The sequence below is a fragment of the Chenopodium quinoa genome, unplaced genomic scaffold (assembly GCF_001683475.1).
Source record: "Chenopodium quinoa cultivar QQ74 unplaced genomic scaffold, ASM168347v1, whole genome shotgun sequence".
In the NCBI taxonomy this organism is placed as follows: Eukaryota; Viridiplantae; Streptophyta; class Magnoliopsida; order Caryophyllales; family Amaranthaceae; genus Chenopodium; species Chenopodium quinoa.
The window spans coordinates 4,511,730-4,530,657 of record NW_018742263.1 but is presented as its reverse complement, the minus strand read 5'-3'; the positions used below and the strand labels follow the sequence as shown (position 1 = coordinate 4,530,657).

At 35.7% G+C, this 18,928-nt stretch overlaps 1 protein-coding gene across 2 annotated transcripts; it reads right to left on the bottom strand.

The window, feature by feature from the left end:
- Nucleotides 1–231: 231 nt before the first annotated feature.
- On the bottom strand, nt 232–12,457 carry LOC110683855 (mitotic checkpoint serine/threonine-protein kinase BUB1-like). 2 transcript variants are annotated; one of them, XR_002503701.1, is made up of 15 exons: nt 12,044–12,457; nt 11,771–11,924; nt 11,478–11,635; nt 11,201–11,291; nt 3,719–3,829; nt 3,484–3,571; nt 3,293–3,396; nt 3,132–3,203; nt 2,929–3,018; nt 2,690–2,847; nt 1,664–1,724; nt 1,438–1,572; nt 1,234–1,355; nt 876–1,143; nt 232–784 (listed from the first exon to the last, which is right to left on the bottom strand). XR_002503701.1 is itself a non-coding variant. In XM_021860266.1 (14 exons), exons 1-14 carry the CDS (start codon nt 12,112–12,114, stop codon nt 954–956), a joined length of 1,605 nt encoding a protein of 534 aa, XP_021715958.1. In that variant the 5' UTR covers nt 12,115–12,457; the 3' UTR covers nt 232–953. The 2 variants fall into 2 exon arrangements, 1 of the variants encoding a protein (XP_021715958.1); XM_021860266.1 differs by having other exon boundaries at nt 232–1,143.
- Between the last annotated feature and the right edge of the window lie 6,471 nt (nt 12,458–18,928).

Sequence of the window (18,928 nt, the reverse complement as noted above, 5' to 3'; positions counted from 1 at the left end):
CAAAAATAAGGTGAGTAAACAAAGGTAATTAAAGAAACTAGAATAAGAATCATATAACTAATATATAAAGCTAAACTTTTAGCCAGGTCACGAAATAGTGACACTTGGCATTCTAACTTTTCGCCAAGTGTCGCGTCACCTTGGATAGATTTAAATAGATACATAAAATAAAAAAAAAAATTAGTTAAAAATTCTTTTTTCAATCAAATTAGGGTAGAATTTTAGAATAAAATGGTTAGTTTAGAGTTTTATTTTCGATAAAATACCAAATAATAAACTTATAATTAGGCCACACGACAACATCGTATAGCATTTTAACTTTTCGCCAAGTGTCGTACCACGTTGCATAAATATAGATAGACTTTGTAGAAAAAAAAAAGCTAATTTAAAATTCTATTTTCAATCAATTAAATTAAATTATAATATAATTTTATCTTCAAATTCCATAAACAACCCGGGCAGATGCCCGGGGCACAATACTAGTAATAATATAAACCTGATCCAACAAGTAGCATTTGTTCTTTATACATTCAATTCATAATTTATTAAAATGCCAATAAAATGCAATTCCAAGCCTAGAGTACCTTTCATGCCGTCAGATGCATGAATTCTTGTCTCAAGAAGAGATGTACTCACAAATTCTTTACAACTAAATTTTGAAACTCCACTTTTGCACGTTCTGAAGATCTTTTGGAGCCCCATATTCTTTACAACTACATGAAAGCAAGTTGTCTTCAATGTCCTCAATATATTGAACCTCTGATTTCCAGTTGATCACTGACACCTATTTTGGATAATGAGTACAGAAGTTCATAAAATTTACTGAGTACCAGCAAGAAAAGACACACTTTTACAGAAATGGAAGAGAAGTTTACATCAAATTTTTTAAGCAACAAATGTCTTATCTTCTGTTTGTCTGCTTCACATTTATTAATAGTTTCTTAATAGGAGAGCTATGCAGAACAAAGCGATAGCCTTTGCTTCCGCAGTGACTCCTTCAGTTTCTTTACAAAGGACGGGTCTGATAACACATATTCTTGAAAGGATTCCCTGAGCTCTCGCAACATCTTCAAGTGATCATCACAAGATTGGACGTTGAGCAACCTTTTAAAAAGATTATCCCACAGTTTGATGTTCCAATACCTAAGTCACCGAAGAATTTGTTGGATTTTGAAGCATTTAAATTATGATTGTTATTAACAAGCACAATTATTACAGAAACAAAGGACACACCTTTTAAATGGTAATTTTGGTAGAAAGAAACAGCCTCCATCAGCAGATACATTTTTTTCAATATCCATATATTTGTTGTGCAGCATCATATGAACAATGACGCAGAGGCCATAAGTGTCCACCTGTATGATTCTTCTAACTTGATGTCACTTTTAACGGGATGGGTAAGAATAAGGAAAAAGAGGCATTATAGCAGTTACAAACCTGAAATTTCCAAGGTTTATCTTCTCGCATTTCAACACAACAAAAGCCTGAAGTACGGCAATCACCATGAAACATAGTGTCAGCTGAGAAAAGTTTCAAGTCTATTCCCCTTCCCCAGTCAACAAGGCAAAGCCCCTGCATCAGAAAATCAACGAATAGTTGGCTTTCTACAGATCAAAAGCATAAGTTATTTGTATAAGTATTTTGCAACGCAATTGTTTTTTACCTGATCCTGCCAAGGCCCCCGTCTTCTGACAAAATGTTCCATATCTTCTGTCAGATCAACTCTGCAAGGAATCAGATAATGTAAGGAAATATCTTAAAATCCAGAAGATATAATATTAACCACCGAGATTGCTACAAATAAATTCACAATGAAGTGGAGTTGCAATGCATTTTTGTCAGCTGTAACCCTTTACCTTAGTGACTTTGCATTTCTGACATATTAGCCAGTTATGATGGTGCAGATGACAATCTTTTAAAAAGACAATCCTGCCACAATTTCAGGCATAGAATTCTAACTGGCATATGGGCATTGGCTGTTTTTCCGAAATGGGAAGACAGAAAAGTTTGAAAGAAAATAGATTTTTGGTAGATTTTAGCATTCCATCAGATACTTTCATATCAGCCCAAAAGGCAGTGATAAGCTATTATTGATCTTATATTGGAATGCCATGAGCTAACTGATAATAAAGAGGTTCATCCAACTGGGCAAAAGAACCTACAGTAACCGTGATAGCATATAGATTTTGATCTCGTAAGTACCTATTCTGCAAACAGGCATATGTTTGAAACCAGCATACCCGAATAAGGATGCATCCATCATCATGTGAGGAACCAACAACTTGTTAAAAATCCCTAATCTGCACATTTGTTTGCTTTAACTGAAGAGCTTGTTGCTTGTAAGCTTTCTTTTGAAGTAGTGAAGATGATACATGACAGATATCTTTTTTCAAGTAGAATTCATAGCATTGGAGCTACATTTAACAGTTGTACCATTGGAAACAACCAGATAATGGCCATCCATATTAATGAGATATCTGTGTTCAAATGAAAATTTGAAAAACTGAAAATTCACTTCTTCGTTCAGTATTTTAACCAATAACAAAGCTAGTTCATAGTTTTTGGTAAGAAAAGCATGAAGCAACACCCTTAAAAACAGTAGCATATAAAACTGAACTTAGATATTGACGCAGCCAGTTTGCTCATAAATACTACTGTTTATCGAATATCAATGGTATAAAAAAATTACCTGGAATTACGAATAAGAAGGTTATCAGGCTTGAAATCTCCATGGATGATGCCAGAACTATGTAGAGTCTCAAGCATGTGAAGCATCTCAATTGTGTAATACATACATAACACCTCTTCCATAAATGCCCCAACAACTATATATGAGTTTATTGCATCCTGGCCATAACCCTTTTATCAGCCAATTCTAAGGTAATATATGAAAAGAATATTATGCAAAGTGTTGCACTATAAACGTACATGAAGGGTCCCATGTGACAAATAGTCACAAACAAGTATGCTGTAATCTGAGTAATGATGCATCCTTTGAGCATTTCCAAACCTGGATCTCTGTTTAAATAAAAAAATAAAAAAGAGAGAGATATCACACTAAAGGCTTTGTATTATAGAATGTCCTTTTAAAAGAATAAAAGGTGGACTAAAAGGGGAACAAAAAAGCTTACTTTCTCAGTTGGGAGACGCTGATCAAGCTGACGATACATGTAAAACTCCCAAGGGAAAGGAGGTGCTTGTATCTGTCATTATGTCAAATAAGCACAGTATCTAATAAGTGAATTGCAGAAAAAGTGCAACCAGCTCAGCATGATTCTTGATGGAATGTTACCTTAAGTGCAATAATTTCATCAGGGTCAGAGTCAATGCAAGCTTTAAAAACTTGGGCAAATCCACCATGACCAGCACAGCCTTTGATCAGATATTCCCTTCCACCTTCACATAATGACACATCTGAGTTAGGCATCAGGCCTAATGATACATTAAAAAGAAAAACAAGGAACATAATTTGCTGCCAATTACCTATCTTTATTTTCTTATTCCTAGATGATTTTTGTAATGTAGACAAAGCAACCTTTCCTGGAAAGTTTTTTGAGCTAAAATGGTATCCCTGAAACAGCATAGTGAAGAAGTTGGTTACAAACTTAAGGCCATAATCAAACTTAGAATATGTAACCAAAGTCTCTGCCACAACGTAAAACCTTGCATAAGAAACACTATGAGAACAGGAGTAAGGAGGCAACACGACAGAACTCACTTCATATTTCACTAAATGAGGAAGAATCTTCTGCAAAACTTCATCAATGGTGGAAGACGACCATGGGTTGATACAAGTCTGTCCAAGCTTCTTTGTATCTTTATGAACATTCTGCAAATACGGTAATTAGTTGCACGAACCCTGTCAATTCTTCAACAAACTAATAGCTACTCAAAAAGAGCAAGCAGTAGATTAAGGAGGAAATGACGACGATCATGACAGCCTTCAAGATGTTACACAGTGAGGACAATAGAGTACTCATAAATTGATTTGGAATCTTTTTTGTTGAATATTGATCATGTGAGTCAAAAGAGACCCTGATAGAGCCTTCAAGATATTACATTGAGAACTATATAGTATATAGAATGCTTAAATAAGCTTGGTAAACTTATAAATGAACTTCAATCATTTAAGATGAGATATGTAAACACGTGATAGAGCAAGAGATTTTAAATAGAAGCATGATGACGAAATTCATTGATAGTAGAGATGCAAGGGTAATTGACCTAATGATCTATGTGACTTTTAAGTCTTTAAATCTTCAATTCGCCTCATGTAACTGTTTCATCTCCTCGACACTTTATTTGAACAAAAAACATAGATATTAATCAGAAAACAACCGAGTTTTACACTTGGACACAATTGCGTGTTTGATATAAGTTCTTGAATCGTAGTAATGCAGCCATTGAGGAACAATATGTTGGAAGTTCTTGATATAAAACAAGAGTGTTGGGGAAAAAGAAGAGAGAGAGAAAATCAAATGAAAAGGGAAAAGTCCCACATTGATTGGGGAGAAAGGCTTTGCCTTGTTTTATATTGTAGTGCTTTAGCACTACTTAGTTGAGTGAGTTGGAGGTGTGTGTTACTCCACACACATGCGCGCGCGCGCCGGGTCGGGTCTCGGGTCGTGGGGAATGCGATGCGCAGGCGTGGGTCCTTGTTATCTTTTTGGAGAAATTTTATTTCTTTTTTCCTTGTTAACAGAATATTCCCTAAGTATCCGTTTTTGACTGTTGGGATATTCTGACTGTTACGGGAATTAATCAGCCATTAATCCCTTGATTTTAGCTGACTAATTCACTCCCTTGTTTATTGCTCTTGACTGATCAAATTCATCTGGTCAGTTTTTTGGCTAAGTTCTTCCCACGATTTTTGCTACTCGTTTTCCCTATTCTGCCTATAAATACTTGGTGGTTTTCCCAGCCAAAATACACAACACAATCAGTCTTCTCTCTTCTCTAAAATTATCTAAACACACATTCTTTCGTTCTGTTTTCTGGGCAAGTATTCTAAGTTCCAGTCGGGTTTGTGAGTGCACATAAACTCCGGCGCCGTGCTTATCCTGGAGGGCGACCGCATTTGTCTACTGCACCGGGAGGAAGCGCGGAATCGTCTTTTAGGTCAGTGGTTCTCCACGACGCGGCTATAGTCAGTTTGGTTCACGCATCAAGAGATAAGTAATTTCTATTTTACTGCTTATTAGAATAACAATCTAAAAGACGATTATGGCTTCCAAATTCCTTGTTCCTGATATGTCTAACTTGGAACCTCTTGATGGAATAAATTATAAACGTTGGGCTTTTAGGATGCGTTTTAATTTGGAGTAAATTGATGTTGCATATGTTCTTGATGATATTGTTGAACCTGATGATAAGGATAATTTGTCTGAAACTGATGTTAAGTTTGCTAAGGATAATAGAACCTGTAAGGGCATGTTGTTACATTATATGTCAAATAGTCTGTTGGATATTTATATGGGTTTTTATCATGCTAAGGATATTTAGGATGCTTTAGAGAAAAAATATGGGACTGATGATGCTGGTACTAAGCGTTATTGTGTTAGTACGTGGTTAAGTTTTCAAGTTGTTGATGATAAGCCTATTATTGATCAGATTCATGCTTATGAGAGTGTTTGTATTAATATGGCTGTTGAAGGCTGTCTATTTGTTATAATACCCTTGCTATTGTTCTGATTGAGAAACTCCCTCCCTCTTGGAAGGATTTTCGTAACCAACTCATGCACAAAAAGAAAGACCTAACCTTAGAGGAACTTGCTGCTCACCTCAAAATTGAGGAGGAAAACCGTATCAAAGACAAAACCCCTTCTGTTTTTCCTTCCTCTTCTTCTGCCAAAGCCAACCTTGTTGAACCCAAATCAAACAACCAGTCCAAAGCCAAAAACAGTAACCTTAAGCCTAATGGGAAGTTTCAGAAGTACAAGTTTAAGGGAGTCTGTTATGAGTGTGGTTTGACTGGTCACAGGGCTAAAGATTGCAGGGTCAAGAAGAAGAATGGGCAAAGTCAAGCAAATCTTATTGAGGATTCTGACGTTATTGTTGTTGTTGTTTTAGAAGCTAACTTTACAGGTAATGCTGCTGAGTGGATTGTTGACACTGGAGCTACCAGACACATGTGCGCCAACAAGGACATGTTCACTACATATGACACTGGGGCTTTTTACTCTTGATGTTAAAGTTGACACTATGAATAATGATGCTAGTACTTCTTCTGCTTATATTGCTGAGTCTATTGATTTATGGCATGCTAGATTAGGTCACGTTAATATTGATTCAATTAAACGACTTAAACACTTAAATTTGTTTCCAAATTTTTCTAACACTAATTTTCGAAATGTCAAGTTTGTGTTGAAGCCAAATTTACTAAGAAGCCATTTAAATCAGTAGATAGACAAACTGAAGTACTAGAACTTGTTCATAGTGACTTAGGGGATTTTAATAATCACGAAAGTAGAGGGGGTAAAAAGTATTACATTACTTTTGTTGATGATTGCTCACGTTTTTGTATGGTTTATCTTCTCGGAAATGTTCCTCATATATAAAGCTGAGGTAGAAAACCAATTGGACAAAAAGATTAAGAGGGTTAGGAGTGACAGGGGTGGTGAGTACAGCCCTGACACTCTTAGGCAGTGTTTGGGAATCAGTATTTAATTTCAAATTATTCATTTCAATTCTTGGAATTGAAATTCTTATTTTTAATTCCAAAAATGGTGTTTGGGAAATTGCTAGAACTTAGATTCTAGGATTTGAAATTCTACATGTTGTTTGGATAGATTGGAATTTCACAATTGTATTGTTTAACTGATTCTTTTGAAAAAAATAAAAATAAAATAAAATTCAAATCATATTTTCATACAACACTACTGTCAACAATGTCATCCCTTCCGATGTTCTGAGAACTCCAATGGCAATTCATCAATGGCGACACAACATTGCGAGCTCCAATGGTGGTTCAACAATGGCGACGCGACACTGAGGACTCCAATTAGTTCAATAATGGCGACAAATTAAAGTGCCGATAACTCCAATGGCGTCCAGAAATGCAACTTGCCTGTTCTTGAGATGGTCTTCTCTATAAAATCATCGTTGTCTTCTTCGGCGAAATTAAGGTTAAGTTCATCATCAGTGCTTTGTCGGAAATTGGAATCCCTAGTTTTTCCCGACGATGAAGGTTAAAGCAAGGAGCCATGAGAGAGAACTTTTATGTGGTAGAAGAGAGAAGAGAGAAAATATGAGTAACTTACCTGGTAAAAATAGAGGAGAGAGAAGTTGAAGGTGAATAGATCACATCACTTGGAATTGAAATGTCATATGTTGAAGATGGATTTCAAATTCTTTGGTGTGGGTTATTTTTGATAAGTGTCTGGAATTAAGCCAAATTCAATTCCAAATGCTTTGAGTTTCCAAACAGCTCAATTGGGACAAATCCAACATTTGAAATGAAATGACAATTCCCAAACAGACCATTAAGGCATTTTGTGAGCAACTTGGCATTATTCATGAGACAACGGCTCCCTATTCACCCGAAAAAAACAGTATAGCTAAAAGGAAAAATAGAACTTTAAAGAATATGATGAATTCTATGCTTATTAGTTTTGGGCTTCCTAATAACATGTGGGGGAGGCTATTCTTTCTGCTTGTCATGTTTTGAACAGGGTTCCTCACAAGAAGCTTGACAAGACTCCATACGAAATATGGAAGGGTCGAGCGCCAAATCTGAAATACTTGAAAGTGTGGGGGTGCCTATCAAAAGTAGGCATACCTAGTTTCAAGAGGGATAAAATTGGTCCCAAAACTGTTGATGATATTTTTATTGGCTATGCTTATTAAAGTGCAGCTTATCGTTTCTTTGTTAAAAGTGCTAACTCTTATACAGGTGGTCATATCATTGAAGCAAGAGATGATGAGTTCTTTGAGAACATTTTTCCTTTGAAAATGTCTCCTTCTAATGATAGTGGATTACATGCTAGTAATTTTGTTAGTTTACCTATTGCTAATGCTCCTATTACTAACGGTGATTCTGTTTTGGAGCCAAGGAGAAGCAAAAGGGCAAGAAAGGAAAACAGTTTTGGTCCTGATTTTATTACTTCCTATTTATCAGAATCTTCCTTAATTGATGATGATTTTGTGCATATATTTGTTTTGGAAGATGATCTAAGAACCTATGATGAGGCAATGAGGTCAGTTGATACTGTTTTTTGGAAAGAAGCAATTGATAGTGAATTACAATCAATTCTCAATAATAACACTTGGAAATTGGTTGAACTTCCTAGAGGTTGTAAGCCCATTACTTGTAAATGGATTTTTCGGAAAAAATTAAAGGCCGATGGATCCATAGACAAGTATAAGGAAAGGATAGTAGTAAGGGGTTTTACTCAAAAGTTTGGCATTGATTATTTTGATACTTACTCCCCTGTTACTAAAATTGCAACCATTAGGACTTTAATTGCTCTTGCTTACATTTTTTATCTTGTTGTTCATCAAATGGATGTCAAAACTGCATTTTTGAATGGTGACTTGGATGAGGAGATTTACATGGTCCAACCTGAAGGGTTCGTTGTTCCAGGCCAAGAGGAAAAAGTTTGTAAGTTAGTCAAGTCATTGTATGGGCTTAAACAAGCTCCAAAACAATGGCATGACAAATTCGATAAGACTATGACTGGTAATGGTTTTCATGTTAATGAAGGTGACTCTTGTGTTTATTTTAAGCATGATAGTCATGGTTGTGTAATTATTTGTCTTTATGTGGATGATATGTTGATTTTTGGGACTAACTTGGATCATGTAAATAAGACAAAACAGTTTTTGAGTTCGAATTTTGAAATGAAAGACATGGGTGAGGCAGATGTGGTTTTGGGAGTAAAAATCAAAAGGACTCCAAATGGCATCTGTCTTAATCAGTCACATTATGTTGAAAAACTTCTTAAAAAGTTTGACTCGTTTAATGTCGATCCAGTTAAGATCCCTATGACCCAAGTTTCCACCTAAAGAAAAATAATGGTAATCCAGTTAATCAGTCTGAATATGCTAGAATTATTGGTAGTGTTATGTTTCTTATGAACTACACTAGAGCTAACATTGCTTATTCTGTTAGTAGGTTGAGCAAGTACACTCATAATCCAAACAATGATCATTGGATTGCTCTAAGAAGGTTGCTTAGGTACCTTAAGGGTACTATGGATTAGGGTTTGCACTATTCCAAATTTCCTGGAGTTTTGGAGGGTTTTTGTGATGCCAACTGGGTATCCGATAATGATGAAGTTAACTCCACTAGTGGCTATGTCTTCACCCTTGGTGGTGGAGCCATATCCTGGAAATCTTGTAAGCAATATTGTACTGCTATGTTTACTATGGAATCCGAGTTTATTGCTCTTGAATTGACAGGTCATGAGGCAGAATGGTTGAGGAACATGCTTGCAGATATTCCTCTGTGGGGGAAGCCGTCTCCTTCAGTTGCACTTCATTGTGATTCGCAAGCTGCTATTGCTGTTGCACACAACCATGCCTATAATGGGAAGAAGAGACACATTCGTCTGAGGCATAAAGCCGTCATTTGTTGTCTGAAGGGGTGATATCACTGGACTATGTTAAGTCTGAAAAGAACATTGCGGATCCGTTAACTAAAGGCCTATGTAAAAAACTAGTTTTGAAACATCGGAAAAGATGGGGCTAAAGCCCGTTGTATGAATTGCGAGATAATGAACTCCTACTCACTATGAGTTCAAAAGGGAACATTATGTAATAATTCGGAAGCACATTTTATTTTATTTGTCCATCTCTAGATGTTTGTTTTGTGCTTAGCTACAAATGAGAAGGAGGTTGAGCATACGGCTCTTAATGAACCCATATCCATATTTTTGGAGGTGTGTTGTAGCTCACACTTGATGGAGTTCACCTACTTAGGTGTGGAAGTGTGGCCGCTTCCTATGAGTATTTCGTGGGCTTATACTCTAGAGCACCTATGAGCATCCAGGCTGGACGTATGGCCAGTATAATGTGTCACCTTTATTCGCGGAATTTCAGAATATTATACATGTTCAATTGTGTGGCTCAAAGTGGCGGGTCCCTAACTCCCTATTAAGTTCAAGATGAAGGTCACTTGGTAGGTGAGGGATCATAACTTGATGTCCATTATGTGTTAATTCAAGTCGCGAGACATTGACACTTATGCAATTGTTTTGTTTTGCCCAAAATCAAATTTTTCCTTTCTTTCTTTTTCATATCTTTGAACCTGTGGGGGATTGTTAGAAGTTCTTGATATAAAACAAGAGTGTTGGGGAAAAATAAGAGAGAGAAAATCAAATGAAAAGGGAAAAGTACCACATTAATTGGGGAGAAAGGTTTTGCCTTGTTTTTATATTGTAGTGCTTTAGCACTACTTAGTTGAGTGAGTTGGAGGTGTGTGTTACTCCACACACAGGGTCTTGGGTCGTGGGGAATGCGATGCGCAGGCGTGGGTCCTTGTTATCTTTTTGGAGAAATTTTATTTCTTTTTTCCTTGTTAACAGTATATTCCCTAAGTATCCGTTTTTGACTGTTGGGATATTCTAACTGTTACGGGAATTAATCGGCCATTAATCCCTTGATTTTAGCTGACTAATTCACTCCCTTGTTTATTGCTCTTGACTGATCAAATTCATCTGGTCAGTTTTTTGGCTAAGTTCTTCCCACGATTTTTGCTACCCGTTTTCCCTATTCTGCCTATAAATACTTGGTGGTTTTCCCAGCCAAAATACACAACACAATCAGTCTTCTCTCTTCTCTAAAATTATCTAAACACACATTCTTTCGTTCTGTTTTCTGGGCAAGTATTTTGAGTTTCAGTCGGGTTTGTGAGTGCACATAAACTCCGGCGTCGTGCTTATCCTGGAGGGCAACCGCATTTGTCTACTGCACCGGGAGGTAGCGCAGAATCGTCTTTTAGGTCAGTGGTTCTCCACGACGCGGCTATAGTCAGTTTGGTTCACGCATCAAGAGATAAGTAATTTCTGTTTTACTGCTTATTAGAATAACACAATAAGCTTATAAGGTGTAGCAAACCATACAAGACTACAACAACCAGAAAGACAACAACATTAACATTAACATTAACATTAACGGTAACATTAACAAAGCATATTCTTCATTTATTTTCATGTCTAGGATTTAATTCAATGCATTAGTTTCATTATTTAGGACAGTATACCTGATGAATAGAACATGCCTTGTGTACAACTGAAATCCTCTCAAGAAACAATTTGTGCGCTTTCTTCAGCCTTTCAATAGGTTCAGCATTCCTATAATTTCGCAAAATTAAGAAAATTCAATGAACTAAAACTCTTTAGTCTATGGGGAATCATTAAGGGGCAATGATATGGACGAGATTCAATTTTTCCAGTGTCTATGGTATCACCCAAGAACCAACTAAGCTACTTTGACATTCATTTAAAAAATGAACATTGATAATATGAGAGAAAAAAGACCTCGAAATGCCCAAACGATAGATTTCATGAGCATCAATTAATTGCCCTTTAGCTTCCAAAAACACGGCACACGTTTCGTATAGTACAGAATTACCGAGACAAATCTGAAGCTCCTCGATTTCTTTAAAAACATTATGGAAATCTCTGCAGCAATCCATCTGCAGAAACGAAACAAAAAAAAAAAAAAAAAAAAAAAAAAAAAAACCCATATCACAAGCAAATACAATTCATTCCAAAAACCCTAAAAATGGCAAAATTGCAGAAAAAGGGGTTGAACAAGTAAGAATTATTACATAGAGAAACCAAACTTTGAGAAATCGAACATCATTTTGATAGCGAGGATTGTTCTTGAATGTTCTGATGCAGTCAGAAACAAGCTTATCAACAGCTAAACTGTTCTCTTCACTATGATCTGCAAATAAATCGTCCAATCCCTTCTTAATTGAACTACAAAAATTGAAAGACCACAAATTATTGAACAAATTGGAGAAGAAATGGCACAGATTTGAAGCAATTTTAGCAGAATTTGTTGCAACTACAGAAAATGAAGAGGAGAGAGAAAGTACTGTAGCCATGGAAGAAGAGGGTCACTAGTGAAGGAGAAAGCTTGGTTGATGTTGGTGGAAGTGACGGCCATATCTGGTTTTGTTTTCCACCGGATTTTCAGATGAGTTGAGAGGTGTTGTGTGTGGAAGGTGAGACGAGGAGAAGAGGCGCGGAAAAGTTGAAATTTGAACGAGGCGAAATACAATTTTATGAGGTTTTTTTTTTTTTTTTTTTTAACTCTCTTAAAAATCCTTAATTTTGTTTCGGAAAATTTATTAATTACTACCTCAAAAAAGATGTTTTTGTGAATTACTACCCCTAAAAAAAAGTTATTAATTACTACTCCTAAAACTGATTAATTCTAACAACTACTACCTTTTTTTACTAATTAGTCTACTTAGGCCCTGTTTTTTTGAGCTTCTGGGCAGAGCAGAGCAAATTTCATTATTATTATTATTATTATTATTATTATTATTATTATTACTATTATTATTAAATATTAATTATTATTATTATTATTAAATATTATTTAATTATTATTATTATTAAAAATTAATAATTAGTATTATCTTTAAATATTAGATATTATCTTATTAATTGTTATTATTAAAATCAATTATTGTTATTCTAATTAATATTATTAGTTATAAGTATTATTATTACTATTAGTATAATTACTATTATTATTATTATTAAATATTTATTATTATTATTATTATTATTATTAATTATTAATAATTTATTATTATTATGATTAAATATTAATAATTAATTATTATTATTTTTATTTTTATTTTTCTTAAATATCAATAATTAATTATTGTTATTATTATTATTAAGTATTAATTATTATTATAATTAAATATTAATTATTTATTATTATTAAATATCAATTATTTATTATTATTAAATATTAATTATTATTATTATTATTATAATTCAATATTAAGTATTAATTTTAAGTAGAGTAGAGCATAGCAGAGCAGGGCAGAGCAGAGCAGATTTCAGCAGAGCAGAGCAAAGTAGATTTCAGCAGAGCAGAGCAGAGCAAAATAGCTCTAAAGAACGGGGCCTTAACCTCTTAATGATATCATTATTCATCTAAATTCTAATTAGTAGCTCTTAAACCTTAATTAATTAAATAAACCCTAGCACCACCTTCCCACCACCATTGCACCACCTCCACGCGGCCTCCCTTTGACCCCTTAACACCTTCGACGGTTCCTCCACCATGAAACCCACTCCCTCGCTCAATCCCCCACCACGAAACCCACCCTCCCATTCCACCACCACAAGATCCACCCTCTTCTTGATCCCCCACCACGATTTCCATCTGTATTTCGCTTCCTCGACACACAATTCCCACCCCCTTACTTTCCATCACAACAAAACCTATCCTCCTCCCATTCCTCACAACGAAACAAAGCTCTATCACGTGGTTGGGCTGTTTTTGGGGGCTAGAAGAAGGGAAGGGGCGGTAATTGGGGTTGAGGAGAGGTAAGGGATGGGTTTTAAAGGGAGGGGCAGTAATTGCGGTGGGTTTTGCGGTGGGAGTGAGTTTCGTGGTGGATGACCAAGAGGGGGTGGATTTCGTGGTGGAGGAGCTGCCGGAGGTGGTAAAGGAGGGCTGTTGGAGGTGGTGGGTAGGTGGTGCAAGGGTTTATCTGATTAATTTAAGTTTAAATGCTATAAATTACATTTTAGACGAATAATGATGTCATTAAGAGTTTAAGTAGGCTGATTAAGAAAAAAGATAGTAGTTACTGATCAAGGGTTAGATAGGTCGTTAAACTACTACCCTAATCAAATTAATCATTTATATACCTAAACTACCCTAATACAAGTATAGGGGCAAGTAAAGGGTCGAACCACTAAGGAAGCTCACTCATTCAACATCAATTTTCACTAATGCAAGAGTAAAAAGGGGAATGTTTTTGTTGGTTTTTTAATAAAGAGCACTAAAACTACAAATAAGCAAAGATAATGATGATTAAAATCAAGAGAGACAACGCTAGGGATACGGGGGTGTCCAATATGATTAGAAAGAGGGGAATAATGGTGATTATCATGAAACACATGCCAAAGAACACACGATTCTACCTAAACAATTCATTCTCATGCAATAGTCTAGGCAAATCAATGAAAGAGGTCTACACTAATAAGGATCATTCTCATACATCCTATTAGTTACAATCAAATCAAGAGAATAAAGAAGCACAATCCATAAAAACTCCACTTTAATAACTTATTCTCATGCAATCATTAAAATAGAGATGATCTTAATCTAGTTCAAATCACTTTCATGCATTTAAACTAGAAAACATGAAATAGAGTGCAACAATAATCTCAAGCTATTAAAAATCATGTCTTTCATCAATTTATGGCATAAGTTCAATCCAACCATCATCATTCATCCAATATCAACTCATATCTTCCACCCCCTTCCCCTAGCTAAAAGTTTAGCCTAGAGAAGGGGGATTAAACACATTATCAAAACTAGAAATAAACTCAAGAAACTCAAAACAAAACATGAATAAAAACAATGAAAACAATAATAACTAGATGAACTAAAAAGTTTAACAAAAATAAGCAACAATAAAGAAAATAAATAAAACTAAAGGAAAGGATTAGAGATTACTAAAGAAAGGATTAATGAAAGATGAAAACTTGAAGTCTTGCTTGATTGAAGATTAAACTTGAACAAGTTGAATACCATAAGGAAATTTGAGTAACAATCTACTTTCTCTCTCTAAAATTATCTAATCTAACCCTAAGAGAGAGAAGCTCTCCTAAACTAATTAAGAAAATAGCATCATATTCTCCTTTAATTACCCCAAAAATGGGTATTTATACTAAGCTAAATAAAAGAAAAAGAAAAGAGAAACAAAAGAAAATAAAATAAAATAAAGAAAACTAACTAAAATAAATAAATAACAAAACTAAAATAAAAAAAGAAAATAAAAAGGAAAATAAAACCCAAAACCCCCCAAAATCCCATCAGACCCACGAAATCCCACAAAACCCCTTCATTTCGTGGCTGCTCTGATCTTTGATCTTCTTCACCATCACCGCATCATCAACCATCTTATTCACCGTTCAATCATCATCAACTATAATCGAGCATCAAATCGTGGCCATCCGATTTTCATTAAAATCACGTGAAAAGCTCGTGATTGAACCCACATTTGCGCGCCCGCGAAGACATCGCGCAGAGGTCGCGCAAATGCTACTGCCTCGAATCTGAATTTGGATTCCATTTGTGCCCCCTTCTGACAGGGCAGCGTGGCCGCAAAGCTCCAATCAAATTGGAGCTAAATTGAGGCGATTGTTTGCAAATGGTGAAAGTGGTGGCCGAAATTCGGTGCTGGTGTAGCTGTGAATTGGTGGTTGTCGTTGTGGTGTGCGTGAGGTGATGAGTGGCTGAAGTTGGAGGTTGGTGGTGGCTACTCTGTTGACGATGGTGCAGGTGGCGCTGAGAGCTGCGTGAGGTAGCAGGGGCTGCTGGTGGTTGTTTCCGTGGCTAGAGGTGGTTGTTGGCGGTTTTGTGGTTGTTGGGTAGGTGGTAATTGATGGCTAGAGTGAGTTTGGTTGGAGGTAGTTGCGAGTGGTTCGGTGGTGAAATAGGAGGCGCAGCAGATGTTTGTATTGGTATGGAGTGCGTGGTGGAGCAGGGGAGGTTGGTTTGTGGCGTTGGGCTGCTCTGCTGCTATTGTTATTGATGTTGGGTGTTTGTTGATGGTGGTTCAGGACGGTCGTGACTCGAATTGGGAGTTGGCTGGTGGTTTGCGTGAGCAGGCAGTTGCGTGGGCTGGTGCTGTTATTGTGGAGTGCGTGAAGGGTAAGGGAGGTGTAGCTTCTGTTTTGGTGAATTGAGGGAGCAGGGGTGTTGTGAGTTGTGGAGTAGGGGAAGTGTTTTGTGCTTTGGTGTGGTGAAGGATAAGGAAATGGGTGGTGATGGTTAAGGTGATAGCAGCTAGGAGGATGAAAAAGGCTTGGGAATTTGGCTTGGACCTCAAACTCGAACCTACACACAAACAAACCCGAGGATGAAACTGAGACAAATAAAAGAAAATAAATAATAAAAAGAAACTAAATAAACTAAAATAAAATTACGACAAATGAATAAAGCTAAAGACTAAAAAAAAAATAAAGATAAACAATAAAATCAAATAAAATAAAAATAAGAAAATAAACTAAAACTAATCAAATAAAGATACTAAACACAAAAACACTAAAAATTACCAAAACACTCAAATAAAAGTCCAAAGACGAGAATAAGAAAATAATAGAAATAAAGGATAAAAAGAGTTAAATTATTGGAAATTAAGCTGGAAAACTATTCAATAAACACCCCTAAAAGTGACATAAAAGTCACTTATCAGTTACTAGAATTAATATGTTTTAGGGATAGTAATTAACAACTTTTTTTTAGGGGTAGTGTAGGGAATATTTCAAGCATCCCAAATTTGAGCCCCACTGTAATCATACACTTAAGCATGGTGGCGTCAAAAGGGAAGGAAGCTAGAGCAAAAGAGTCGCCAACAAGTTTTAGGATCTTGTAAACCGTGCACAGGGTGAAGGTTACACCCCTTAACGATCCAGGAGATCGTTAACTCCAATAGCTATGGAACCATGACTAGATGTTCGAGGTTGAAGGTACAAATCCAACCTAAAAGAGATTGAACTTGCCCTAAAAATAGGCCTTACTTTATTCTTTTCGTATTAATGTGCGCTTGCTGACTAACATGCAATCAATAGGTTTACCCTAAACCTGTTTAATCTATGTTGGTTGAATATTAATGCACAAACAAAACTATTATTGGCAATCACTTGAATTATAAGCATATTAGCCTAAACAAGATTATTAATTATCTTATTAAGCGTGATTACAAGTACAAATTCCCTTTTAACATGCATAAAAGGCGTGATCAAGCAATACCAATAATAATATCAAGCAACATAACAATAACAATCATCATCATAATCATAATCATGATAATAATCATAATAATATTACTAATATTCTCAATCTCATGAAGGAATAATAATATTAGCAAGATTCTAGGCATGATACTAACAAGATTAATTATAAACCCTAGTATGTCAGTAAACAATAAAGATCAATTAGCCCTAACATGACACTAACATGATATTAGGAATTAAAGTTATTACCCTAAACATGATACTAGAAATCATAAAGACATCCTAACATGATACTAGGAGATAAAATAATTAAAGCATGATTTTTATATTAAAAGAATAATTAAAATTACTTACTTGGATGCCTCGTATCTCTCTCTAATAACAAGATACACGCGTTATTAACTTCAAGGGAAATAATAAATCAAACAGTGAAATTAAATAATTGAAATAGAGTTTAGGACCAAACCATCAAAAAAATCATACCTTTCACGTCTAGGGCGAAGGCAACTTCGAACTTGACTAGGTGTGTCTAGAACTAATGAGTGAGGAATTTTGAGGGAGGGGATGTTTAGAAAAAGAATAGAGAGAGAAAGCTTCTAGCTTTAGAGAAAGAGAGATGATGATGGTTGTGAATTCATCAAAAACGGGGAGATACGACCCCTATTTATAGAAAAAAGACCACAGGATAAAAAAAATCATATTCGGAATAAAATAGCTCATGTCGCCAATGACAGGAGTCAGCGCTAGACGTCAAGAGCAGCACCAGGCGACAACCTCGTCGTCTCACGCTGATTCAAAAGTACAACGCGCTTTGGTACTTGGAATCATCTTTTAAACGGGTTAACATGTAACTCCGCGTCTAAACAGATTTTAAATCATATTTGACAAATAATATATTTTATTCAAAATAAAACATCTTTTAAAAATATAATTATCAATCCTAATCTTATTAGAATTAAAAAGAACCTTATAGATATTCCTAGAAAATTAAAATCAATCCTAATCACTAGGAATAATAATTAATAGGCCCTCCTCTAGATCATTGGGCCACATCATTTAAAATCATTGGGCCTAAATTAGTTTAATTCATATCCTCATTATTCATCAGAATTGGGCTTATAATATATCATTGGAAAACTCTTTTTGATCCTAATCCAACTACACTATTATTGGACCCTTATCATGGACCAAACCAAATTGGAATGGCTTTTTTTCAAAAATAGAGTAAGAAAAGAAATATTTTTGAAAACAGAAAGAATTTTAAGAAAAACATCCTCATCACTAGACTTTTCACACTTCCACTTTGTTCGGTAATCAAATAACATGAAAGCTGGGTTGGTTTTGGGGAGACAGATTTGGGTGTCTACAGAAGCCCCCACTTTGACTGAGTTTGGAGAAACGCAAGTTTTGAAAACAAAAGTCAAAGTAGCGATAGGGACGGAGAATGATTCAGAACGTTCTGCGATCCTAAATCATTCTTGTAACGCCAATACCTGCAAACTAGCGTTAGTTAAACAGATAAAAGAGTTAAGAAACGTGTATCTTGCACCGTCGAGCACACGTCTCTGGGGTAACCGATTTTTGTTGCTGCATTTTTTGGTGACGACTTTCTTCCACAAGCTAGGGAACACCATCTTGCCATTGTTGATGTTGTGGTCGTGCTTCGTTGCCGTTGATATTCACTCGTCTTTGAACAAAATAACTTCTTTTTGAGGAATGTTCACTCGTCTCTAAACAATGGAGCTTTTAGAAGGATGTTCACTCGTCTCTGAACAATGGAGCTTTTAGAAGGATGTTCACTCGTCTCTGAACAATGGAGCTTTTAGAGAGATGTTCACTCTTCTCTGAACAATGGAGCTTTTGGATGGATGTTCACTCGTCTCTGAACAATGGAGCTTTTAGAAGAAATGTCCACGCGTCTCTGAACAATGGGTCTTATTAGGATGCCCACGCGTCTCTAAGCAAAAGATCTTGAAAAGAAA

Excerpts from the sequence above, each read along its gene's own strand:
- LOC110683855 (XM_021860266.1), bottom strand. The coding sequence starts at position 12,114 with ATGGCCGTCACTTCCACCAACATCAACCAAGCTTTCTCCTTCACTAGT. Across the intron at positions 3,204-3,292 it reads ATGAAATTATTGCACTTAAG|ATACAAGCACCTCCTTTCCC; the intron begins GTAACATTCCAT and ends ACATAATGACAG. Across the intron at positions 3,019-3,131 it reads AGCGTCTCCCAACTGAGAAA|AGATCCAGGTTTGGAAATGC; the intron begins GTAAGCTTTTTT and ends TTATTTAAACAG.